The sequence below is a fragment of the Vanellus vanellus genome, assembly GCF_965231255.1.
Source record: "Vanellus vanellus genome assembly, chromosome: 9".
NCBI classification, from domain to species: Eukaryota; Metazoa; Chordata; class Aves; order Charadriiformes; family Charadriidae; genus Vanellus; species Vanellus vanellus.
The window spans coordinates 17,595,181-17,621,934 of record NC_138914.1 but is presented as its reverse complement, the minus strand read 5'-3'; the positions used below and the strand labels follow the sequence as shown (position 1 = coordinate 17,621,934).

Here is a 26,754-nt window from a genome sequence, read left to right as displayed (position 1 = left end):
GTGGAGCAGGTCAAGGGACAGAAAGAAGCTGAGGCGGTTTCTGATACGGTATTTGTTTCAGTGCTTAGCATCAAGCAGGATACGAATGCTGTACAGAGGCTGAGTCTGAGAAATTGTCTCAGACTGAAATCTTGTTAAAGGAGGGCTTAACACAAACAGTTACAAGGACTGAATTGTTTTCACCCAAGAATTCTAAAGGATCTTGGATGTAAAAGTGATAAGCTGTTAATTGTGCTGTGAACCCTTTAAGTCTTAGAAATGGATGGTATTACATTCATCTGCTGTTAAGCTGTAAGAAGAGTGAAGTTTTTTCTGTGTGTTAATGATCAGTTAAAAATGGAAATGAAAAATAGAAATAAGTGGTCCATTTTGCAGTAAGAGGAAGTTGTCGGGATGGTCCCATTGAGATCTAGGTTGTTCAACATGTTTGGAAATGAAAAAAGGAAATGAAAAGTGAGGTAACAGTTTATGGTAACAATTTCCAGGATAATCTAATCTAAAACTAATTGAGAGGAACAATAGATTTTTTTTTCAGTGGATAACCCACCGTTTTTTGTTTTATCTAATTATGGGACAAGAAACAACTTTTGTTACAGCTAGTCTGTAACCACACCTGTATTGGCCAGCCAATTTCTCCCAAATCTGACATAAAAGCATAGAACTATCAGACCTCTGCAGGTTTAATGCCAGTCAATGCTTGGACAGAGAGCATTCAATTTATTGACTTACTGTAGGAAGAGTATGTTTATCCATGAGATTTGGCAACAGCCAACTGATTAAGGGGGTGTTGGTGGACAGCTGGCTGAATATGAGCCGGCAGTGTGCCCAGGTGGCCAAGAAGGCCAAACGGCCTCCTGGCCTGTATCAGAAATGGTGTGGTAAGCAGGACTAGGGCAGTGATCGTCCCCCTGTACTTGGCACTGGTGAGGCCCCACCTCCAGTACTGCATTCAGTTTTGGGCCCCTCACTACAAGAAGGACACTGAGGTGTTGGAGCGTGTCCAGAGAAGGGCTACAAAGCTGGTGAGGGGTCTGGAGGACAAACCTTATGAGGAACGATTGAGGGATCTGGGGTTGTTTAGCCTGGAGAAGAGGAGGCTGAGGGGAGACCTTATCACCCTCTACAAGTACCTGAAAGGAGATTGTAGAGAGGTGGGAGCTGACCTCTTCTCCCTGGTGACAAGTGATAGGACAAGAGGAAATGGGTTTAAGTTATGTCAGGGCAGGTTTAGATTGGATATTAGGAAACATTTTTTCACTGAAAGGGTTATTAAACATTGGAATAGGCTGCCCAGGGAGGGGGTGGATTCGCCATCCCTGGAGGTGTTTAAAAAAAGGGTAGATGTGGTACTTGGGGACATGGTTTAGAAGTGGCTTTGTCAGAGTAGGTTAATGGTTGGACTTGGTGATCTTAAAGGTCTCTCCAACCTCAGCAGTTCTCTGATTCTAATACGTATGTGTTGGCAGACCACTGTGACCAGTAGTTCCAGAAGAGGGAGGGCATCTTAGACAGTACAGCTCCATAAACCTTGTTTTCTTAAAAAAGCAGACTAAAAATAATCCTTATTGTATAAATACAATGACAAACTCAGTGTTTTCATTGAGGAAAGGTATCTTGTATGGGTACTTCATTTTATTTCTTATTTTTAGTATCAGTTCCACGCTTAGCAGTAGACAAAGCAGCAAACAGAATATTAGGGAAGGAATTGGGAACAAAATGGCAAATGCATGGTACCATCTCATTTTGAATGTAGCATGCACTTCTGGTCAGGCTGTCAAAAAATGTAGTAGAACAGTTTCTATGTAGGTAGGGAAAATTTTTCTAAATAAAATAGAATTCTCCCTGCCTTTAAAGGCAGTGACTGGCAGAGAGATGATAGATGTCTGTAAATGCAAGAAAGATTTTCAAAAGGTAATTGAGAAAGGTTTAACCACTGTTTCTAACTATGCAAGGCAGCAGACATAAAAAAACAGAAGTACTTTTTCAGATTATACATAATCGCCCTGTCAAATTCTGTGTTGGAGAATGTAAAGGTTAGAAACTACACACAGTTGAGGTTTTGGGTGTTTTTGTTTTGGTGTGTTTTTTTTTTTTAAAGGCTTAGGGAAATTAATGGAGGATAAATGTACTGTTGGATAGCAGACATGGAGCGGATACCAGCTTCTGCCTTGCTAAACTGCTTATTGTTGGAGACTGAATGGAAACTCTGTGAAAAAGTTGCTCTGTGAATGCCATGTTACACAAAACTTAGCCAAAAGCATCTAATACTGACTACAGTTGGGGACAAGGATGCTGGGCTCAAAGGAGATTTAGGCCAAGCTAGTGCAGCCGCTCTTACGGTAGGTAGCACAGGAGATCTGAAGCAATGTCACATTGTATGTTTTGCTTTTTGTGCCATAACTTAAGATGGTGGTGGTGGTGGTGTGTTTTGACACAGGCTGGCAGTATCCCTGCTTTGTCTGCATAGTAAGTAAGAAGTAGGGTTCTTCCTAGATGGTGCTAAAATCTGTAGGGGTGTTAATGATATTTTCATAATATGATTTTGATAGTTGGTTAATTTGAATTGCATCTCACAGTCTTGCTGACCAGCAGCAAAGCTTTTGAGTCTGTCTGTAGGTCTGACTAATCTGTGTTTGACTTTCTGCTGTTTTAGCGTGGGCACCTTTGGAACAAATTTTCCCCGGCTCATCGTCAATCAATTTAAATGGCTTGACAGGCTTCTTGACAGCCAGGTGGGTACTGATGGTGCAATCACATGTACACTTTTTCCAGGCAACTTCTGGAACGTCTTTCAGGTGGGATGAGATCAATTGTTATGCTAATGAGAATGGATGTTGTTTTCATATTCATATGCTGAAGGAGAGATTTAATTCATTCTGTTTTATTATGATTGCCTTCAGTGACTTTTGAACATCCCTCCCCTTTTACTATTTTTCTTCTTCCCTTGTTCTAAATCTCCTTTTTCATAGATTTGCATCTGTATGTACGTATCCATGTGGGTGACCCCATTTTAAAGCTGTTGCTGGCAAGAAGTTACAATCCCTTCTTGTTTAATTTTAACAAGAGATACTGGATACTTACAAGCATCTGGGGATGAATTCTCTGTTCCTGATTTGGTCGTTCTTTTCTTTCTCTAAGTCAGTCAGTCTCTTTGGGTTACTTTGTACTGGAGTGCTGTTACTAGAGAGTCACAGAACGAACTGAATCAAGAAGTCATACTAAACATGGAGAAGCTTGCTGTTCTGTTTCCCAGTTTCCTTTGCTCACCAAGATAGTTATATCCTACCTGTAAAACAACATTGTTCCGTAAAACTCTATGTTACGATTCAGGACTTCAACAGGACAATGAGTTAAGAACAGTTGGCATACATCCAGAAAAATGACTTGCTCAGTGACCTTATATGCATAATATTGTTGCCGTGCTAATGAACCGCTTGCTTACGGTGAGATTCATGGGTTTTACAAGTGTTCCTCTTGTCTGCAGGATCTCGTGAAGAAGTTAATGCAGATGGTTAGTGTCTCCCCGGTACCAGTCCAGCATGATATTATTACCAGTCTACCTGAGATCCTGGAGGATTCCCAGCAAAGTGAGGTTGCCAGAGAGCTCAGGTACAGATGGTTCTGCTAGTGGGTGTTTTGGTTTGTTTTGTTTTTCCTCTTGCTCTTTGCAGAAAAGGGCATCATGCATTAATGCACCAGAACTGACTGAAGTAGTAGGACAACAGTCTGTTCCTGTTAACGGTAACATTCAGGGACAGCTAGCACTGGCTTAGGACATTTCATTTGGGCTGTTATGCTCTTAAAGAGAGGTCTAAATGCTCCAAAAGTGCTTTTATCTAAAAAATTATTAAACTCTTGACTACCTGGATACAGCACAGGTAGAATCCAGTTAAGTACTCATTATTTTTGCAGGATCAGTCTGTGATCAGTCACTTTGATATTACTATAGACAGCTTTTGATTTGGCTTGGATTCTACTACAGTAAGGGTCAACATTTTTTTATTAATTAAAAAACCCCACAACACAATAAATGGGTGCATGAAACAGGACTTTCTGGCTATTTTGTGTATGTTTCTCAATTGTATTTACTGACCCAAAGAACAGGGGTACCTAATGCCAGTAGCTGTCCTCCCAGAGAGCACTACCTTAAGCTAGCCCTTACATCTGTCTTTTTTAATAGTGTATTCATTTTACACAATACTTTTTTCAGTAGTCTTAGCCTACATTTAATTATACACATCAGTGTTTTTAATTCTTATTGTTACACAGATCACTTACATTTATGCTGGTGTTAATTATCTTTTTGTTGGTCGTTATTTCAGCCTACACCTGCAACTGGTGCATCTTGTTCCTTGTACCCTCTCAAAAGTAATTGTAGCTCTGTGTTTCTATTCTCAGTTTACTGTCTCAACTTCTAGGTAAAAAAGCTCCCTACAATTAAATTTTTTATGTTAATCAAACTCCTCAGACTTCTGTTTTCTCTACTTGTATTTTTTCAAAGCTGAGCATATAAATGGTATCAGCAAGGCATATTTATTTCCATATTCTTAATAGCCTCTACCCGTTTCTGATGTGGGAAAGTACTCATTGCTTGTTGTAATGAATTAGGGAGCATAAATAGAATTACTAGGAAGCTGAAAATGATGTGGTTTTCCACTAACACAATTCAAGTAGAACTTCTTGCTAGAGAAAATTTATAAGTAACTTAGATGGCAGCCAAGAACGATTAGACGAATTTCAGGAAAGGAAAGTCCACAAGGCTGTTAAACACAGCTGCAGTCCCTTGGTCAAGAAGGTGCCAAACAGCAGCTTGCTGGAAGCCTGACCAGTTTATGTAGGAAGCATTTGGAAATACTTGTCAAATTCTTAGTGTGTTTGTTCCCTACTGGCCAGTGCTGGGAAAAGGACACTGTATTAAATGGATTATCTGGTTGGGCCTATTGTGCCTTTCATTACACGTTTGCAATTCTTAGAGCAAATACTGTGACTAGGGAGGAGGTCACACATGAGACAGGTTCAATCCCTGGCTTTGGTGGCAATCTAATTATACTTTGCTGATCGCCTGTCCATGGGACACAAGTGTGGCTCGAAGGTATCAGGCCCAAGAGATGTGTGTGGATAAATCATATACCAGCAATCTCACTAATTTTTTCGATTTATAGTGAACCCAGGACCTTCCAATTTTCAAGTTTGTGCCTGAGCCTTGTATCAGATCTTTGTCCGTGCTCCCTGTTTTTATACAATTTGAAAAGGTAGATTCTTCATATCTGCTTCTAATCACCAGCCACAGAATTACAATTCAGCGTGTTCAGAGAGGAGCAATAATTTAGAGAACGAGTTTTCCATAATGCAAGTTGTTGTCAGTTTCAGAGATTTTTTTTTTGCATTGGCTGCAAAAACTACTGGACTCATACAATTTACTAAAGATCCATTCATGGTTCTATTAAGAGGATCATTTGTTTTCTTTTCCTTATGTATCAGCTGCTTACTAAAACAGGGCAGACGGCTAACAGTTCCAATCCTGGATGCCCTTTCTCGTCTGGATCTTGATGCAGACCTTCTGGCTGAGGTAAAAGCTTTTACTGAACCATTGAGAAGAACCCAGCCCCTGCTTGGCAGGACGAGAGCAAGAGCTGTTTGGTCATTCAAAGTATTTTGCTAAACCTGACTCCTATAGGCCTTCAAAAGTTCCGAGCTCGCCGAAATTGGAAAGGAGTCAGAAAAGATAAAAGTGGTTTTGGAAATGTGCATAAGGGGTTCAGTGAAGGGCAGAGAGAAGGTTTCTGGCTGTTACAGTATGCATTCAGAAATTTCAAGCACAAATGTTTTAGCAAATGCAAAAGCACTTAGTCCTGCTGCAGTAAATGTTTACTCCCCATCTTAGACTTGCTTATTGTCACTATTTCTTTTTTTGAGAAAAGTGACCAGCCTAGACTGCTATATTCTAAGTAAAGGCAGACTGGTGATTAAATAATTGCATGATCATAATTTTTCTCTGCAGAATGTTGATAAAGGATAAGAGATGATGTGCCTTGTGTCTTCTGGACATGCTGGACTGTTGCACTTCTTGCAGTCAGGCTTCTTAAGAATAGAATAAAATTGGTTTGTTTGAGTTCATGAAATACTATTTAACATAGTCCCCAAAGGCTAGTGCTGCATGCCAGGTTACACCTATTCCATGCTTTTCCCTTTGGAAAGTCAGTAAAAAAATTATGAAGCCAAGCTCTTCTTGGCAGTGCCAAGTGAAATGACAATGGGTAATGGCCCGGAATTACAGCCTAGGAGGGTCAGGTTGGACATTTGGAAAAATTAGTTAGGGCCTGCAGCCCTGACATAAATTATCAAAGAGGTGGCAGGGCTTGGGGGTTTTCCGCCATCCTTGGGTATCTTCAAGACGCAGTTAGCAAAGCCAAGGCCAGTCTGATCTAGTACTGACAATATTCTTGCTCTGAGCAGAAGGCCTTCCCACTAACATAACTATGTTTCCACAAACCATAGTCTTACAGCTGATCCAGTATTGGTTTCTCCTCAGGTGCGGCAGTCTGCCATGACCATTGTGCCTTCTGTAAAACTGGAAGATTTGCCTGTAGTAGTAAAATTCATCCTCCATAATGTCAAGGCAGCAGACGCAGTAGAGGTACAGTATTTTTTCTATACTAAATACCAATAAGTTGTCTAATCCAGTGCATGTTTTACCAGAGAGCAGTTGCTTCACACACAGAGGTGTATGCTTCAATGTTTTCAAGTAAAATTTTTAGTATTGCCAAGGATCAAAGTGCATGTAGAAACTATATCTGTCCTTTGACGTAGATTTGGTTCTGCTTTCAGGCATGAGAATTGAATCCTCCTTTCTGCTGGCTGTTATAGATTTTTCTTATTTGTTCTTTTTTGGTGTAAACATCTTAAATAACTGATAACAGTCAAATTGTCTTGAGTTAAATTCTTAGACTGAAAAAACTGTGATTAGGTGGGAACTTTAAGCTTTTAGATTTTATCAAAGAATTTTGCATTGTACAGACCTTTTAAGGGTTTTAAGTTTCAGAAATACCTAACAGACATGAGACTGCAACTTGGCAATTGTCTTCTTGTTTGCTCCACTGAGTTCTGTTCTAAGTCATATTTTGGAAACATCCCTACAAGGGTGGTTCTCCTGTTGGAGGACTGTTTTCTTTCTAAGATGTAAGCTTCCTCAGTTTTTGAAGTTGCTTTATTTAGGGAAACTTACTCAGAATGTTTTTAAAATTAACTATATGTGTTTTGTCAAGCCAGCCTTGCTGAACTATTGAGCGTGGGTTTTTTCGTACTTGGAAAAAGCCTCAGCTTAAGCCAGATGTGGATTGTGATCTGCCCAAATCTTTCAGGGAGACCACTGTGAAAACAGCATGTGTATACATGCAACCCAGTCTGTGCTGATCCACTACAGTTTGACAGAAGTCAAATTGGTAAATTCACATGCCCTGGAATTCCTGTGGCTGTCATATATCTTGTTCTGCTGCTAAACAGGATAAAACTAGTTCACAGCAGATATAGGTGGGAATTTCATGGAGTAACTCTTAAGAAATCCTCTCTGCTTTCTGCATGCATGTGCATGATAGTGAAGAGCAAAGTGTGGCTGGTTCTAAGTATATAAAAAAAAAAGTTTCAGCATGGTCAAATGCTTATAATTTTTTACAAAAACATGAGGGTTTTTGATTTGTAATTTTAAGTTTATTCTGTAAGATTGTGGTTTCTTTTCCTCAGCCTTTTCTTTCCTCATATGTCACAGTGATTTGTGCTGGGATTTGTGTTTTACAGGTGATTTCTGATCTTCGTAAGAGCTTGGATCTGTCATCGTGTGTTCTGCCCCTGCAGATCCTAGGTTCCCAGAAGAAGCTTAAAAGCCAAGTCCAGGCCAGGTACTTGAGCTGATTTACATGATTCTCCAAGGGTAAAATGGGACAAGAGAACTTTGGCTCTTCTTTATCTGGTCTCTCTGGCACACACAGTTACATACACGAGCCTAATTTATCCCAAGTAAAGGTGCTGTCATCTTTATTCCTTCCTGCTTGGTGCTAGAATAACACATTTATCAGTCCTTGTGGAGCCGACTTCCCCTGCCATGCATGTAGTTCCTTTTGAGCCATCTGCATCCATGTCTGCACCAGGGTACGCAACTCCATTTTTAATAATGCTGCTGCTAGCTTGTCTGTTTTAGTTCTCTCTGGTATGTCTTTGGTTGATTCTGCAACCTCTGCTTCCACCCTTTCCTGAAACTCTTCTGAGATTTGCTATTCTTGCCAGAGCATTCCCTCTGGAGAATGGCTGCTTTAAGTAACTGCTGTGACTGCTAGGCTGCCTTGTTCCTTTTATTACAATGTTTACAATGACTGAGTCTCCTCCTTTCTGATCACTTACAGTTCTTCCATGAGCCAAGTAACCACCAGCCAAAATTGTGTGAAGCTACTTTTTGATGTTATCAAGTTAGCTGTGAGATTTCAGAAAGATGTCTCTGAAGCTTGGATTAAGGTAAGATGCTTCAGTCCTTGTTTCCTTATTTAACTGGACTCCTAGGTTGAGCCTGAGCCTTTCTTGTAAGGGCTACCAAAAGACAAAGGTAGCCCTTCGTTTTGCTGATACAGATTTCATTCTGTGTTCCAAATTAGCAGTGTTTTCTCCAGAGTCTGCTTTCTTCCTCAGTTACCAATTTTACAGTGTTTGCAAGGTGGCCACTGGGCTCCACTGTACAGATCCCACATCTTGATATGCAGGATAAGCCTGGTCCTGCATGTTTACACGAGAGTTTTGGAAAAAATGATCTTTTTTTTTCCTGTCTGCAAGAGAGCAAAAATGCGTACCTTTATGTTGAGACTGAGCTGTGTGAAGCTTTAAGGTGCTTGAAAATGTCCAGCAAGAAATGAATATTGGCTGGTATTGGGATAAATTTAATTTTTAATTGTATTTCAGTGTAAACCATGAGACTGTTTCTTGTTTTGCTCAGTACCTTAATTCCTTTTTCAAACCTGATGTTATTTGAGAACATCTTCATTCAAGCTGAATTTTGTGCTGGTTTTTTGAGTGTCTTCTGGATTCTCTCCTGTTGGCAAGATTCAGTTTGCTGACTTTGATAGCTGTCACGTTGTAGAGGAGAGAAATCTGTAAGCAGTGTTTCTTTTACTGTCTGCCTTTTTTCGTTTGGTTTTGGAATATAGTATTGTACTCTACCGTAACAGCTTTCTTGTTGTTTTTTCTCTTAGGCCATTGAGAACAGCACGTCTGTATCTGACCATAAGGTAATGCATCTGCCTCTGCACTTGTCTCTGGGAGCGTCCTCTTCTGATGTTCTGATTTTCAAGGGTTTTCTTCATGGTTGTAGATGAAGAGATTTTTCTATTCAGAGCAGAAACTGCCAGCGATGTTGCATGAGTGGTTCTTTTGGTATTTGACTTGTTCCTAGTACAACAGCTGCCCATTTTCTTTAAAACTCTTAGTTCATCCCTTCGAAATGCCAAGGGACAGAGTTATTCTGCTTTAATTCTGTCCTGTTGGACTGAGAAGGTTTTGCTACAGTTGTGGCTGTTGCGGCTTTTTGAGCTCTTCCTGTTCTTCTCGGTTTTGATTTCAAAGTGTGTAGTTGTCTGGACTGTTTAATATCTTTTCAGCATAATGATTGGTGGTTATTTCCTCAAAAAGGTTCTGGATCTGATAGTTTTGCTGCTAATCCATTCTACAAACACCAAGAACAGGAAGCAAACTGAGAAAGTCTTGAAGAGCAAAATTCGTCTGGGCTGCATGACAGAACAGCTGATGCAGAATGCCTTCCAAAATCATTCAATGGTCAGTGCTGATTCTGCTTTGGGTCTCCCTCTTCTCTTTTATCTCTCAAAGATCTTGTCAGATGATCATTTAATCCTGTGCTGGATTATTTATACTATTCCTGTTATGTACACTTACTTCTGTTTTTAAATTTTTGGTCCCAGATCAATCTCCCAAGGCACATGTCTTCTGTTGTAACTGTCACATGTTTTTTTTTAGAGATGAGCTTTCCTTATAATTGGATGGGCTTTTTATTTTGGTGCGACACCTCTCAGCCTAAGAGATGTGGTCTAGCCCAAGATCTCTGCTGTGTGTTCCAGACATGCTGTTGTCTCCCACAGTACTTTTAGAAGGTCATATCTTTACATGCACTGTTTTTCAAGTTTAATGATTTTGTAGGTCTAAATAGGTGTATATATATTGGGCATATGTAGTGTAATGTAAATTACCATTTACTATGAGAAAACTGAAAATATCAACACAAAATGACACAGTGCTGCTTGTTGGAGGTAGAGGGCAGTTGAGAAACACTGAGTTATGAATTTAAAATTAATTAGTTGAACTGTCATAGTGTCTTAAGTAGGCACGTTTTATTCTGAATATAAGGGGGTTTAGTTCAGTTTTAGTTTAACTCCCTTCCAGAATAAGTTAAGATAAAGTAAATTAGGCCACTTTACATCTAAATAAGAGGTTGTTGTTCAAAGGAGCTCTGTGTGATTAAGCTAACTTTAAAAGTTAACTTAGATTTTTCTGAGTATCTTGATGTAGCAGAGTCCTTCTTTTAAAGTAAGGCCAAGAGTGTGTCTGTCTTGGGGCTTTTATACAGTGGTACGTTGCTGTCATGTGACTTCCCTGGTGTCACCCATAATGGATATGCTGGTGTGAGCTTTGCAGGTTGGCTTCTTAACCAGGCTGTAAATCCTTTGTGTGGAGAAGGTTGGAGAAACCCATTCTGGTGTGCCTTATCTGCTCTTGTTGCCCATTTATGCAATAGAGGACTGTCAGAGAAGGCAGGAAAGCAGCTATTAAACTAGACAAAGCTTTTGGGTTAAGATGTAGCACATTCTTTATTTGAAGAACTGAGTGTGTTTAAACCAAGCAGCACTAATCTTCTCTTTCATGATGTCTGTATTTCAGGTTATCAAAGACTTCTTCCCTTCAATCCTAGCACTTGCTCAGATGTTTCTGCACTCTGCACACCCAGCCATAGTCTCCTTTGGCAGCTGCATGTACAAACAAGCTTTTGCAGCCTTTGACTCCTACTGCCAGCAGGTATAGTGTGATGGATGGCATCTATTTTAGTTGTGTTGGATGGCAATGGAGAGAGATCCCTGCCTAGAAGTTAACTGAAGTAAGGCCATAAAAAGATTTTTGAAACAAAAATGTCAGTTTTGAACTGCTGGTGATAAAGATTATTAAGACACTGGAACAGCTGAAGTTAGAGGCAGTGTATTCCTGTTTAAGGTGCAGTGGTTTGTGCACCTAAGAAAATAGAGTATATTTTTATCATCATATGTGGTGGCAGCAGAGCAGAAGCTGCAGCAGTGTTAGCAAGCAGGCAGGAAAAATTTGGTGAAGAGCTGCTTTATGGAATCCTGGGATCTTTTAGAGCTGAATAAAATTCAGGCTCAAGGAGAAAGAATACTGTGGATATTAGGAATTAAGGAGCAAACTGGAAAGGGACTTAGAATAATATGGTTGAGTTTCAGTATGATTATCTGTACTTGATCAACATATTCTATAGAAGCAGACAGGGCAGACATTTTTCTGTTGACGTTTCACTATGATTTCTCTGGGGACTTTTTCCTCAGGAGGTTGTGACTGCTTTGGTGACTCACGTGTGCAGTGGAAATGAGACAGAATTGGACATTTCTCTGGATGTGCTCACTGATTTGGTGATGCTGCACACATCCCTTCTGATGCGCTATGCCACCTTTGTGAAGGTATGAATATTTCTGGGGACGTACTACATTTCAGGACCCTTACACCACTTTGCCCTGGATCTAGAATAGGTCAACTTTTCAGAAATAGAGATAATGGAACAACTCGTACCTGTAAAGCTATCTGTCTTGAGAAATGCAGTGGTCAGAAGTGAAAAGTATCTACTATGAAGGAACAAGCTGTAAGATAGGACTATATGATTTTTTTGACAGGGGAAATTGAGATAGACAATGGAAAAAAACGTACCCTTCCCTGTAACTGGAGAACGCTTAAATTGCATGGAATGACACCTGTGATGGAAGGAAAATGCTGTCTTCATTAATATGAGCTAGTTCAAATACTTGACAAAAACCTGCCCCCTTTGTGGACAGCCTTTTCTACCACATTGGAAGACTGACAGTACTTTAGCCAGTATTTGAATCCTAAAACAAAACTCCTGGCAGGGATGGGAAGAGACTTATATCCTAAAATTTAAAATAAGAAAGTACTCAATGGGGAGAAAAAAATGGGTTCTTAACTCCTAAGAGTGACAAGCAGGGTCAGGCCTGCCCAGTTGCCTGTTCCCAAAAGTAGTAAAAGTGGAGACTGAGGGAAGAGCAAACCAGCAAGGCAAGCATGTAGCAACGCTTTTCTTGAACAGTCCCCCATCTGTGGTGATTTGTAGCTTAAGAACATCCTGTATCTAAGAGCCCTTGAAGACTATGGGTATGTGTATTCCTCCCACCCCTCTGACTTTTTTGATGCCCACTTGGTGTCGGTGGATTCTGTAGTTTAAGTACACACTGTGGGAAAGCTATATACTTTTTGCTGTTTAACTGGTTGATTTTTAAATTTAAATTACTTGCTTAAAATGTGCTAAAAAGGCATTAAGACCTGCCATAAGAATTTGTAATGCAATCTGTCGCACATTTGATGGGTTCAACAGGAAGAAAGGGGACTTGCTTGCCTCCTGACAGAGGGAGGATGTGATAAGGACTCAGGGTTGAAAGTAGTTCTTGAAAGAGAGAACCTAAAACTCCTGCTCATAATTGAACATGTTGTCAGAAGTGCAATGGGGAGGGAGTACTTGCACACCGCAGTCTGCTGAGACCTGTTGACCTTCCTCCTGACCTTGTTTGCATGTTCTTTTGCTGGCAGATCACTTACAGATTATGTTTTCCGTGGGACAATCTTTGACATGTTACCAAAGCTTGTCTGTGAAACACATTAATCAATGCTCTGGCCAGACCTTAAGGACTGGCAGCATACCATGTTTGGCATGCCTCTCAAGAGGTGGTTGAGACGCTAGCCAGTTACCTGTAAAAAGATGTGTAGAGCTGCAGATGCCTGGCATATTTGACACTGAGCTGGAGCCTCTCCAGCACAGAAAGAACATGCAGATCTTATCACAAATCATGTCCCCAAACAGCTATTTTTTAATCTTAAAACTGGGTGAATTTTCTTGAGGGTTGCAAAAGTGGTTATCTAATCCTGTCAAACTCTACATCTCATTCCAAATTCTGCTTGAAGTTGGCTGGTAGTAGGAGAAACATAATGGCAGCAAAATGGTGTGTCAGTGGTAGGGAAGCTAGCATGGTTCTGGGAAACGGACTGTTTTCACTGAAGCACTGGAAGAAGAAATATCATGAGAGTGCCAGCTAGCACAAAAAATTCCGCCCCTAAATTGTTAATGACTTGGCTGTTACAGGGCTTGCAATGGAAACAAAACCCCATAATGTTCATTTTGTCAAATACTTTGAATGCTGTGACCAAACCTGTGGTAAAAGATAAATAACTGTCACTAATGAGATGGGAGCAATCCCAAAATGCTTATGGTAGTCAGATTGTTCTTTCCATTCAGCCTCTGATAAAACAAACTGCAATAATTGAGGCCAGAGCAATAGTTCTGCATTTATGTTTATTTAATTTGAATGTAGCTTTTTCCTGCCTGTACAAAAAGGTAAAGTTAATTGGCTTCCCTGCAGTTGACAATTGTGTATTATTGGGAACATGGAAATGGATTCTTGATACATCTGAGCTAGTTTGTGACTTCTCTCTTACAGACCATTTTAGACTCTACGCAGAAACTGAATCCATGTCAGATCCGGAAGCTCTTCTACCTTCTCAGCACACTAGCATTCAGCCAGAGGCAAGAAGGAGGCTATATTCAGGTAAGTAGAGACACAACAGAAAGGAGTTCGGGCTGTGCCTTTGTCCTTTTTGCTAGGTTAACTTCCAGAGGTGATGGTGTGCAAATAGTGGCCTCATCTATGAACAGTGATTGATGTCAGGATGTCCTTCAGCTTAAAATTCTCTGCTTCCCAACTGGCTGCAGGCCAGCTTGTGGCTCCAGACTGTACAGCAAAGGCTCATCACAGTGACTGCGTACCTCACATCTTTCCTGGAAAGGTCCTCTTCTCTTGCACATCTAACAAAGGTAAAGTTGGTAGAAATGCTGGTGGAAGGAGACTGATGGCAATCTCTAATCTAACCTCACAGTCAAAGTGGGATCGTCACCAACATGATATCAGGTTGGCTGTAGTTTTGTCTAGCTGAGTCTTGAAGACTTGCAAAAGTGTAAATTCAGCAGCCTCTTTGTGAAGCTGTTTCTCCATCACCTGGAAGCATTCAGAAAGCATAGTTCATCTTCTTCCCTGAGATGTTCATCTCTATTCAGCTGCTTAATGTTTGTACGCCAGAGACAACAAAGACACTCATGTTAGAAGAACTGAACTACACAGAACAGAGGACTTTGCTGTGAGATGGGAGACTTCACACCTCTTGTGGCTCTAGTTTAAACACAAGAAGCTATCAAACCTGGTCTGTCTAAATTGATATTAATTTTACATAGGATACCTCAGTATACCTCAGGATGACTCAGTTGCAGCATAATAGTGGTGGTATCAGATACTATTGTCTGTATTTCTGGCTCCTTGAGTATGGCAGTGATCAGATAAAGCTCAAATAAAATACCTCAAAGATATTTATTTCATAATGGAGATGTCTGGATTTAAAATCTTCCCATTCATAGAAATTAGGACTATTTGTCTGTCTTTGAGTCTGCATAGTTTCTAGTTTTGGGTATGTTTGCACGTTAGCTTGAGAGTCTGAAGGAAAACTGCTCTTCATCCCTTCCTGATTGGTCTGTGACATGTAAAACAGCATGTCTGTAGCCATTTCTTCCCACTCACCCTGTTAAGATGGAGCTCTTCACTGCCAAAATTTCCAGTGGTATGGTAGGTTTAGCTCCTTTCTGAACTACTTTCCTCAGTAATTTCCCCCCCCCAGTCCCAAGTCTGTCTGTCTTTCTTACGTGCGACTTCTGAAGATTGCCTTGGCAATACATAAGGTGACTTTGCAGTCCAGAAGGACTAGCTGTCAGGAATAAGTGTTCTGCCTGTCATCCTCATAAATTGCAAAAAGAAGGGGAGGAGTGTAAGCTCTAGAATTTATTCTGAGCTGAGAGCTTGTGACTGTGGGGGTCCAAGGTTGGGAGTTTGACTCCGTCCTCAGTGATACCAAAGACTCCAGGGGCAGATCACCAAAGAAATCATTATCCTGAGAACCAAATTCCTCTTTGCCTTCTCTTAACTGTACTTCTAAAACTGATGCCTCTTAGACATGAGAATCTACAGGCAGATTAGGCATTTGTCCCTGCACTGCACAGGTCATTCCACAGGCATCTTGCCTAGTGAAGGTCAAGAAAAGATGGCATAACCACATACTGCCCTTTTCTCTGCTGCCAGTTTGATCTTGTTGGCACTGATAGTTTGTGTAGCATAATTCAAGCCTTCATCTCCTCCATCTCAAGACCCCTCTCTGGTTAGAACTTGTGCTTTCATGCAGCTCTCAATCCCTCGGGATCTCTGTATGGGCCAACCTCCTCTTTACAGGACCAGTAGAGAGAGTTAATAAGAATCAATGCAACCAGGGTTGTTTTGATTCCATAATGTTTTTCAGTGGCCTGCAAGATCTTTGCTGCTTTTATGAGCTGCTTCTGAGTTCTCACAGATGCTCTCTGAGAATGCTGCTTCTCATAACAGGGATGCTGCTCTTCTGCAGTGGATGCTGCTTAAGCTAGCAATAGGACTGTTGCTAACTGGCTAAAATAAGATTTTCTGCTTAGTGCATTCATTGTTCCATCCCTGCTTTGAAATCAGTTAATTCCTGATAACTACTTAGGAAGCTGAGCTGTCCTTTCGCTTTGGTCAGGACCCACTTGGCAGCCCTCTTCCATCCATGATTGTCTGCTTTGCTAAGGTTTCTGTCTTTTTTCACCTGCAGTTTGTCAGTTTAAGGGATCAGGCAGAACATATCCTTTTGACAGAGACACTATTCTGGACCTCTTGTCGACTGCCCTATTTTAGCTTCTAGTCAGCTGTTCCATCCTCCTCTCTCAAGATGACGGCTTTCTTGATTGTCATTCCTCTGCCAGCAGTGTAGGTGCAGCTTGGATTCCTGTGGCTGGTTTGCTACACAATCCTCTGTGCTTTGCCTTCGATCTCTTCGGCAAGTATTGGACTTCTCATCCAGGAGACCAGTCTCCCAACTTTCCTGAAGCATCACACTTCTATGTATGCTTCATGCTCTCAGTGTCAGGAGACCTCTTAGTCTCTCACTAGTGGTCCATATTTTCAGAAGTCTTCAAAACTGTGCCCATTTTGGAAAAGCGCAGCCAATCAGCTGCTTGACACAGCTGTTGAAATAGAGCATGCTGCATTGCGACCTGCTGTGGGCTCATGGAGGTGCTGCAAAGAAGCCTCTACAATTGTGCTTGCTCACACCCAGGGGACAAGGGATGCAGCACGAGAAATATCTTAATCCCAGGTGTCTGGTATGCTGTTACCTACAGCTCTGTTTGGACCTTCACCAAAAACTGCTCCATCCCTCAGCCTCCTGGAGTTGACTGTTTTGGAGGGCAGCTCTGCAGCTGCCGTTTGTGTGTGAAGGGCTCCAAGACCATCTGCTACTTTTTTAATACATTATACTATTAATTATAGATGAAACCTGAATCAACTACGTGTTCTGTGTAGTAATTAGAGCAAAGTCAAAGTGAGTCACTTTTGATACTGTTTGCAGCCTTACCTAGAGCTGTGACCAGTATTTTTGTAATAAAGAAAATCACAGAAAGTGCATTCCTTTTGCAAAACTGTAATCTCAATAAACCATCCCCCTGCAGCCTTTGGAAATGACATTAAGTAGAGATGCCAGTAGAGTTGTGAGAGATGCACACAAGTACCTCTGTGGTGACATGGTCTGTTTCTTTCTTTTTAGGATGATATGCACATGGTGATCAGGAAATGGCTGTCCAGCACAGTTCTCAACCACAAACAAATGGGGATTATTGGTGCTGTTACCATGATAGGCAGCGTGGCGTTAAAAAGGTGAGAGAGAATGTGGTAAAGATGAATAACATGCTTTCAGTTCAGACCAAACCTGGAGTGGAACAAGAAAAGAGGGCATTGCTTTTGAGCTCGTGCACATCTTGGTCAAACTTAAAACTCTTTCCTGCAGACTACAGTGTTTGGTGTTACAGCCTGTTCAATACTGCTCACCGGCTGCTAACCTCAAAGGCATCCCCAGTTTCTGGTTAATGCCTATTCATGGATGCCTTGACCAGCACCAGCAGGACTTATTGCTTGGAAAAAGACTTGAACGCTGTGGTGGACTGATTGCAGATCAGCTTCTGACACTAGGCTGAATAACTTAATGTGCTCCATGTTTGAATACAGGGAGATCTAAAAAAAGAAGTAAGGGGAATGATTGTTACTGCTGTGGTGGGCATTGGCATGACAATTTCCAATGTACTGTATAAATAATTTATAAACAGCACTCGTAAACCAGGCAAACTCCTGATAGGAGCCGTGGCAAAGATTAAAGCACTTGGAAAATAAAGATTTGACTGGTGTTGGGAAGCATTTAGCATGCTGATTTTGTGCTTCTTAATAAAATGCTTTTGCTGTTCATTACATGAGAAGAAAAGGCCATCTTAGCTCCAGGCCCTGAGTCAGTGGACTTCACCATGGTTGCTCCTATAGTACTGACATCAGACTCAGTAATTTAAAGGCACTGGTTCAAGTCTAAGCAGGGTATGTTAATATAGTTATTTCAAGAGAAGATTTAGAAAATCCTAAAATAAGTATCAGAGGGGAAAAAAAAACCAGAAGAGCCTGTGGGGTTATCAGTGCGTCAAGGCACCTTCGGTGGCAGGGAGTTTGCTGCATAAAATGCACACAAATGAGCCCAGCAGGTGGAGCACGTTCTGTGCCTCAGAAAAAGGAGTAAATCCCCAGGGGATCTGTTTGTTTGACCTGTAGAGAAATTCCTTCCCACTCAAGTCTGACCCAAATGCACGGGGAAAATCTGTCTGCTGGCACTTGAGAAATATCTTTGCATCACATTGGACCATTGTGTACCTTGTTGGCATCCTCTCTGATTTCCTCAGAAAAAGATTGAAGGAGACAGACTTGAAAGCCTGAGGAAAAAGTACCTTTCTGAACCCTGCAAGTAAACAGCAGGAATTTTAAGTAATTGTCCTAATGTACAACTACAGATATTAGACTTATGGTAAGTTGAGGCCCCATGGCTTTCAGAAGAGGGGATGACTAGAAGGTGTAGGTTTCAATAGGTTAGAAAAAGCATATCCTTGAAGAAGACATTGAGTCTTGTCCTGAAGGTCCTGAACAGCAGCAGGTCTTTTCCTAATAGTGTTCCAAAGAACATCTTTTTCATGCATAATTCTCCAATTTCTGGAGAGAGAACCTTGTGTGTGTGATGGGTTTGCCATGTCTCGAGTGTTGCGCAATAAAAGCAAGGTTATCAATTCCTTTCAGAAATGAAGGAGATGGTAGTTCATTGGAGAGACCAGAGCTGAACAGTGAGCGTGATGAGCAGGTGAGTACCAAGAATGGGGTAGTGTGGGAGAGAGGGAGGATGTGGTCAGCAAGGAGGTGTGACTGGAAACAGTCTTAATTGACGTAGTATGTGTGTCTGGGATTTACCTTTACTGAGCCTGGGATTCTCGTACATTGACTGCAGAGCCAAGAATCTATTAAAAATTGTTTTGGAGAAACGAAGGTCTATATTAAGATAGCACCCACCGGTTTTGCCCACTGCTAGTCCAGGACAAGCAGTACTGTAGCCATCTAGTGAAAGTTTTCTATCCAGATGCTATTTCAAACACAAAGGAAAGAAATGGGACATTCTGCATCAGTGAGCCAAAGGTAACCTTTGCCTTCCCCTCAACTTGGCAGCTGTGCCTTTCAGGCCATCTACAGGAAGTACTTCTGCTCTACAGGGTTAGCCTAGCCTTGGCCTTCTTCCTTAATTCCTGTTGAAGAACCTTCTTCTAGGATGGCACTTTATTTAAGGGTGGTCCTGGGCAGACGTGTAATTTCATGGAGGGGTAGGGCCAGGACCTTAAAAGACCCACGTTGCTCCTTAAAATTGGGTCTTTGCAAGATAAGTTACCATGGACTGTTACCCTAGAGATGAAGCTTTGGATATGCCTCAGAGTAAATTAATGTAGAAGGGACTCAAGGTAAAAGCTTGAGTTGGATCCATTTACCTTACTCATTTCTACAGGCTGCTCTCTCTCTCTCTCTCTCTCTCTCTCCTTGCAGCTTTCTACCTTGCTGGACCTCGTGGGCTTCTGCTGTGAGCAAACACCAGAGGTCTTAGCTCTGTACTATGATGAACTCGCCAGTTTGATTGAGAAGCAGAAGGGGAATTTGGACTTGCAGCTCCTGGTACGTTGCAAGTAGTTTGAACTTAATCACTGAAATGAATTCTTCAGAAACACAATGTTTTTCAGGCATTGGCAGGACAGACTTGATTTGAGGATTTCACTCCAGTTGGAGAACTCTTTTCTTTTTTTGTTCTAGGCATGCTTAAGGTTCCTGTAAGAGATTGATCAGATACAAAATCCTCTTTCAGCTCTCTCAGCTTTTGTTGATTGTGGCAGATTCCTCATTGTGCTTTAACAACTTCCTTTACATGAACTTTTACATGACAACTGGGAAGCCTTTTAAAGGAAATTAAATGATATTTCAGAGCATGCTTTTAAGGTTCATAGATAAAAGTAGAATCTAAAAGAACTGCCAGTCTCCTGAGGTCCAGCTGAGTGCTCCAAGGAGGAGAAGCAAAGGACAGGAGGGTTTATCCTTTTTCCTTGCAAGACTGAAATGCAAAAACAAGCTAAGGTTCTTTACACAACTTTTGTGCAGGTTTTATTGGGGTCTTTTCATTGTCCAGACTCTGTCACATTTATTACTTCTCCCTTAATTGTTTCTAACAAGGTAAGCATGTGGGACGCGTTGTGTGAAATAGAACTTTGCCAGCACTTTATAGCCCTTTCATTCTGATCATCGACTCTTAGGACAGAGAACTTGCCATGGCTGCTTTCCTCTTCCAGCCAGCTGCTCTGCCTCTCTGCAGCACTGTAGAACCTGTAGACAAGCCTGTGTTCAAAGAGCAGGGAAGAAGTTGTGCATGCTTAGCAATGTTTCCTGGCTTTGACTCTAAAGGCAGGCCATGCCTCTCCTTGCAGGCAGTGGGCTTCATTGCTGTGACCCTTCCAGGATATGGAAGGCTTGGCCTTATCTTCTACATTTTCCACTGCTGCCTTTGAAGCTTTCTTCACTGAGCCCCTTTGCTGAGCAGGTTTTTTTTTCATTTCTTTATAGGACAAATTTGGGAGGAGTTTGGTGGAGGACTTTCCCAGTGACTTTGTGGTGGATCTCAGCCCTACAGTGGATGGGTACGCTAATCACAGACGAAGTATTTGTAATGTTTCTGTCGCTGAGAACTGAGTTTGTCAACAAAATCTTCTCTTTCATTGCAGGTCGTTCTTGTTCCCAGTGAAGTCCTTGTATAATCTGGATGAAGATGAAAGTCAGGGAGCAATTGCTATTAATCTCTTACCATTGGTGTCCCAAAGTGAGCTTGGCAGGGTCACTGATGGAATGAGTAACCAAAGTAAAAGGTACTTTGACACTTAATTGTGGGATGACTGCAAAGGTAAAGGAATTGTTTTCATTTGGTGCACTTCACTGCTGTCAGCCCTGCCTGCCAAAGTGCCTGATAAGGAGCTGGTCAGAGAATTTACTTGTTTCCAGTGTTCTTTTCCTTCTCTTGCTGTTAGACATATTCAGATAGGTCTAGAGGCATAAGCTGGTTTGGAACTGGCAGTCTGTTCTGGCTCAGGCTGTTTAGGTGATCTTGGGAAAGTCATGCTGCATCTGTCATATGAGAATAGCAGCTCTTTCTTCTCATGTTACGGTGATATTGAATGCCATATTGAGATGGAGAGGCAGCTTTGAGGTAGCAAAATTCATATTTTGAGTAATGATTCTCAAATAGAGAGTCACTAAGGATTTAGTGTATATCATGATTTTTCTCACCTTCAGTTGTACTTGGACAACATAGACTGTGCTCCAGAGCAAAACCACAAACATGCATCCACAAGTGAAATTCGACTGAGAAATATGTCTGAGAAATGTCTTTGGAGAATGGAACAGGAAGCATGTAAAAAATAAAAAAAAAAGTCTAATTAAACAGTAGGGCATCAAAGTAAAAAGTAATAAAAGGCTTTTTTTTTAACTGGCACCTTCATATCCTGCGTAATTTATTGTCATGAGGTTTTGCTGAGATTTTAGTTGTGCTGAAAAAAAGACATGATCACTTTAAAATAAAAGAAAACGTAGCTACTTTACATGCATCTATGGAAAAATGTTAATTTTCCTCACTCATAATGTGAGCAGTGGCATGCTACAAAACATTCAAGGAGGTTTCTCCACTGCTCACAGATGTGTTTTGGTTAATTTCTTATAGGTCCTTCTGAATTATTCAATGTTGATTTCTACCAGAAATAAATCTCCCCCCATTTTTGTTCATTACACCCAGTTTTCTTCCCTTATATTGTTTTCCAGAAAACTCATGATCACCAATTTTTTAATTTTTTTTTTTTTTTTAACCATATGGTGCATTTCTGCTCTGTGTTACTGGGACTTGCAAGAAACAAAATAGAAGGCATAGGCAAGTTGGCATGGGGAGGACATAGGGCATAACAGAAAAGTGATGGGCATTCTGGATGTATATAAAAACATAAAACTGACTCCATTTCTTTTTTTTTTTTATCCCAGGGTAGTGTCACCAATATGTTTGTCACCCTGTTTTCGATTGCTGAGGCTCTACACTGAAGAGCAAAACAGTGGAAGCCTGGAGGAGATTGATGCCTTATTAGGTATGGGAAATGGACCTTAGAGTCTGTCTGGCTGACTTGTTCCTGTCCCAGGTCTGCAAAGACTTTCTGCGATTGTGGGAAGACTTGTGTAGTTTGTGAAGTGGAAGGGAGGCAGGGGAAACAATTGCTTTGTCTGGGTGGCTTACGAGACTTAGTCCAGATAGACATTGGAATTGACACAGGCTTTGGTAAAAGACTTTGTCCATGCAAAGACCAACAGATGGGTAGCAAACACAGTCCAACATGTTCTCTTCCTGCTGTGTCCCAGGTTGCCCCCTGTACCTGACTGACCTGGAGGTTGAAGGGAAGCTGGACTCTCTATCCAAGCAGGAACGGGAATTTCTGTGCTCACTCCTGTTCTATGCTCTCAACTGGTTTCGTGAGGTGAGTAGAGCCTTGTCTGCAGGCTCTGGGGCGGCACTAATGAGTAACACTTACAAACACTAACCTTAGGCTTCAGGGGTGCAATTGTTGTTGAAGAAAAGTCTTGCTTCTTGGAAACCTTCTCTGGCAAGGTCTTGGTGATCTCTCTGTGATCTTCTCTTCATTATCATTTATCCTTTATCCTGTTGCTAGCAGGCTCTAAGGACTGCCTTCTGGATGTGAGTTTTCCACCTGCTACTCAGCTGCATTTTGTACACTCTGGCATATTTTTGTGTATGAAAATCGGTTTTGCTGTTGCAGGGAGGATGCTGCAAACCCCAAATATATGTCTAAACTATGAGTTAATGTATGAAGAGAGCATCAGAAAGAAAGGCCAGTCTCACCATGCTGGAGAGCAGGGGAGTCACCAGCTGGTAAAGGGCATAGATTGTTGTGTTCTGCTTGGCTTGTATGAGGCCCTGCCTGCAGTACTACGTCCAGTCCGGGCCTCCCATTGCCATTCCGGAGCGACTCCAGCAGAGGCCGCCAGGCTGATGAGGGGCTGGAGCACAGAATGTATGAAGGGAGGCTGGGAGAGCAGAGGTTGTTAAGCCTGTACAGGAGAAGCCAGAGGAGAGGGCATATTGTGCCCTCTGGTTTTCTGTTACCTAAAGGAAAAGTTGTGCTCCACTTCCAGAGAAGCCATGGGATTGCCTTTCTTGGAGATGCTCAGTGCTCCACTAGGAAAGGCTCTGACCAGTCTCTTTAGCCGACGCTGCTTTCAGCGAGGTATTGGACTAGAGGCTTCTACAGGTCCCTTGCAAACTCGGTTGTGATTGTCTGCTTTGTTCTATAAATCTGTGAGCTCACAGAAGGGTGAAATGCAGGGCCTTCAAGCAGATTTGTACCATGTATTTGCTAACATCGATGGTCAATGAGAATGTTCCCTGATGGGCTTATCCAGATAACACAAGCTATGTCAGAGTTGGTGCAGTTCCACATCCCCAGTCGTCCCTGTTCCTGCTCTTCTCCCAGGACTGCCTCTTTCCTGGCAGACCTAGAAAGTGCCAAGGGGTCTCCAGAGCCACAAGCAGCACAGAACCTGACAACGTGCTGTCTGCTAATTCCTCTTCTTCAGTTAATATTTGATCTGTAGGTGTTGCTCTATTGCTTTTCTTGGATTGTACCAGTTATGTCCATGTTCTCATGGGCTTCTGAAGAGCTTTGTTCTCAGTCTGGATCTGATCACACAGGCCACTTGTGTGCTTATTCAGGACTTGAGGATGCTATTCAGAAAAGAAAAAAGTAGTAGAAGTGGGTACAAATCTCCCTAACTTAATGAGTTTGGTTTGTATCTCTAGGTTGTAAATGCCTTCTGCCAGCAACAGGACGCTGAGATGAAAGGGAAAGTTTTGACTCGATTACAGAACATCACAGAGCTGCAGACTGTGCTGGGAAAATGCTTGGCAGGTGAGTATAAAACATTTTTATATTCTGGGCCTGCACCAGCTGTGAAGTGAAAGGTATAGGCTTAAACATCAATGGAGGAAGCATATGGTAACACATACTGTATTTTTATGGTGGCCTAAGAGTTCATGCATGGACAGTTATTGTTTTCAATTTGTCTGAGTCCAAACTGCCCTTCTTGGTCACCTCCTCAGTGACAGCTCTTTGACTGTTCCCAAGGAGATTTGGCAGAATCTGCCAGACTACGGTGGATACTGGAGTAAACCAGCCTCTATCCGAAAGAAATAGTGTGTTTCTCCAGTATTCAGGTTGTAACAAACTGTTAAGGAGTGTTATAAGAAACCGCTGCCTCCAGCTGCTCTAGGCCCATGAATTCTTCCCGCCTAGCCACTGGAGCCCAGTGTGGAAACCCTGGGATCTCTGTCCCAGGCCGATGGACACAACTACACGGACTGCCACAGACGCTGCCCTATGTATGGGATTCGCATAAAACATAAGTACAGACAGCCTAGTCTCCATCCTGCTCTTCAGCTGCTTAAGACTGAAGTTCAGTAGTGACGGCACACACACACACCACACTCTAGAGTCACAAGCACACAAACATCCTCATCACAATATCCCAAATCATCAAGTTCCTCTTTTTCCTCCCATCTTATCAGTTACAAAGTCCAGGTGTCCATTCCCAAAGCCGTGCCTGGAGTTTCTTAATGGCCTATAAATTACAAACTGGAGACTTTTGCTCTTTGAAATTGTCTCCATTATCCCTTGGCTACCAGGTTTGTGCCTGTTTGTTCTTGTTTATGCCTTCCCCCTTTACTTATCTCCTTTTATGCTGAAAAGGTCTTTGATAAGATAAACGTAATGAAGGATACACTGTCACCTTCCACATAACTTACATAAGCTATGCACTAAAAGCTGTATTTGTTAACCAAGAGACAAACTTCATCCAAAATAAAGTGCAGCCTCAACACCTTTCTGGTGCTCTGAGAGCACAAGGCCAGCACAGAAAGGGCTCAGACATGCTAGAACAGCCCTTTAAGCCTCACCAACATGGACAGGTGTCTAAGGACAGCTGAGCAGTTATCCTCCCTTCCTGGAGGAATGCAGAGAGCTGTAATTCCAGTGCAGCGCAGACATACGATAAGGGTAATTGGAGCTAAATGCACCTAAGCATAAATGCAGAGGGACGTTCACCAGGATGGTGAAATGTATGGTACTTCCTCTAAATATGTATTTTGCCTATATTTTGTCATTCAGGAGCTGAACTAACCCAATTTCTACATTTTGGCTCTTTCAGCAACCCCTGGCTATGTCCCACCACCAGCTACTTTTGATTCTGAAGCCCTGGAGGCAGTACCGTCCACTAGTGCTGTTGGTCCAGTGAGAAAAAGGAATGGTAACGGAAGTTTAAAACACTTAAGCAAACAGATGTGATGTGGGGTTTGACTGGCATATTGCACTGCAGCCATTGCACTTGTGTGTGCATAAAGCACAGAATTCCTGGCAAGGTCTATCTAGCTTGAAATCTTATCTCATCAACTCCTGTTGCAGCTGAAGCGGGGATATACATATATCCTACTCCAAACAGGTGTTGGATAGTCTATCTCCTTGGGAAAGCTGATGCTTAGCATTTAACAGTGAAAATCCAGGGCTTTCATTGACTGTGTTTACCTGCCAAAGTATTTTCTGGAGCGGTAGGTTGTTCTGCCTTTGACAGGTTGGTGCAATTGCCTGGTACTGAACCTGTGGCTTGAGCAGCCTTGCAAATCCCTGACCTTTAGGTTGTACCTAACTGATCTCTTAGGAACATTGTTATGGCTCTACTGAACAAGGAAGTGCTTCCTTCATCCTTTCCCATTGCTAGCTCCCACAGAGAAGAAGTAGAACCTGCCTTTCAGTTTTTCAAGCTGAAGTAGATTTGCTTTGTTCTTTCTGTCTCTAGTTCTGCTTCTAGTTTAGATTAACATTTCCTGAGAACATGTCTGCCTTTTAGCCAAAATGGACTTCAAAAATTCACATTCCATTCAATGGAACAACTGGAGAAGGCCACATGTCAGAGCGCCCTTTTCTCCTGTGCCAAACCCATTCTGCAGGAACTGGACCTGTCACGTAAGAGTGATTAGGGCAGAAGGAGTTATGACTGTGTTCTGCAGACAAGAGGAGGATCCATCACTTTAGATACTTTATTTTGAAGGAGCAGAAGTAAGTGCTCAGACTAGTTAGCCCAGACCAGATCAAGAGATTCCTGAGCTTCGTTTGTCTTGCCTACAAAAACAATCAGTGAATGCTGTGACCATGGGTCACAGTCTTGAGAACATACAGTTTTGATACCAACCTTGCTCCTCCTTTAGGTGTGCAGCATCTCATTGTGGCTGAGCCAAATTAGTTTACTGCAAATAAATAGGGGAAGGCTTCTCTCTTCCTCACACTGCACTCCCAGCTGCCTGATTTCCTGCCCCGTGTGGTAGCTATTGTGGTAGCTATTTTGGCTATTTACTTTTTGCTAGGTTAGTTTTTTGCTGTTTTAACAAGGTGACTGCTTAACCAATGATCAGGCTTTCTGAGTCGGTGCAAGGGAAGTGTGTGTGGCTGGGAACAAGAGAAAGAAGTAGTAGGAGGAGCAGAACTATTCCTGAGCCATTAGATCAGCTCAAGCACTGTCATAAAACCTGTCTAAGAATATTCCTCAGAGGTGGGGGAACAAATTGCTTAGAGGGACATAACATATCAAATTCACTTTCCAGTCTGATTCATAGGGATTATTTATTTTGACATAGACGACTTTCTCCTGTCTGACTCTGCTCTTCCAAAGGTAGTGCAATAAAAGATGCAGCTTCATTGATACTGTTTCACTTCATCTATGGCCTGGTCACCAGAAAGGGTCACAGAGATAAAAAAGCAGAAGTCTCTGATGCTTATCAGCACAGCAGTTATAAAATGGCAGATGAAAGCGTATGCCAAACTTTGCA

At 41.8% G+C, this 26,754-nt stretch overlaps 1 protein-coding gene across 1 annotated transcript in view; it reads left to right on the top strand.

Moving 5' to 3' along the window:
* FANCD2 (FA complementation group D2) overlaps nt 1–26,754 on the top strand; it is a 56,385-nt gene that overhangs the window by 6,398 nt on the left and 23,233 nt on the right. The window contains exons 8-27 of the mRNA XM_082487544.1: nt 2,654–2,732; nt 3,485–3,609; nt 5,482–5,569; nt 6,533–6,637; nt 7,795–7,895; nt 8,397–8,505; nt 9,234–9,269; nt 9,670–9,813; nt 10,930–11,064; nt 11,604–11,735; nt 13,776–13,883; nt 16,987–17,096; nt 18,546–18,606; nt 19,335–19,460; nt 20,397–20,470; nt 20,555–20,695; nt 21,855–21,955; nt 22,224–22,339; nt 23,680–23,788; nt 25,083–25,181. Coding sequence (XP_082343670.1) covers nt 2,654–2,732; nt 3,485–3,609; nt 5,482–5,569; nt 6,533–6,637; nt 7,795–7,895; nt 8,397–8,505; nt 9,234–9,269; nt 9,670–9,813; nt 10,930–11,064; nt 11,604–11,735; nt 13,776–13,883; nt 16,987–17,096; nt 18,546–18,606; nt 19,335–19,460; nt 20,397–20,470; nt 20,555–20,695; nt 21,855–21,955; nt 22,224–22,339; nt 23,680–23,788; nt 25,083–25,181 — 2,099 coding nt within the window. The remainder of the gene's footprint in view (nt 1–2,653; nt 2,733–3,484; nt 3,610–5,481; nt 5,570–6,532; nt 6,638–7,794; nt 7,896–8,396; nt 8,506–9,233; nt 9,270–9,669; nt 9,814–10,929; nt 11,065–11,603; nt 11,736–13,775; nt 13,884–16,986; nt 17,097–18,545; nt 18,607–19,334; nt 19,461–20,396; nt 20,471–20,554; nt 20,696–21,854; nt 21,956–22,223; nt 22,340–23,679; nt 23,789–25,082; nt 25,182–26,754) is intronic.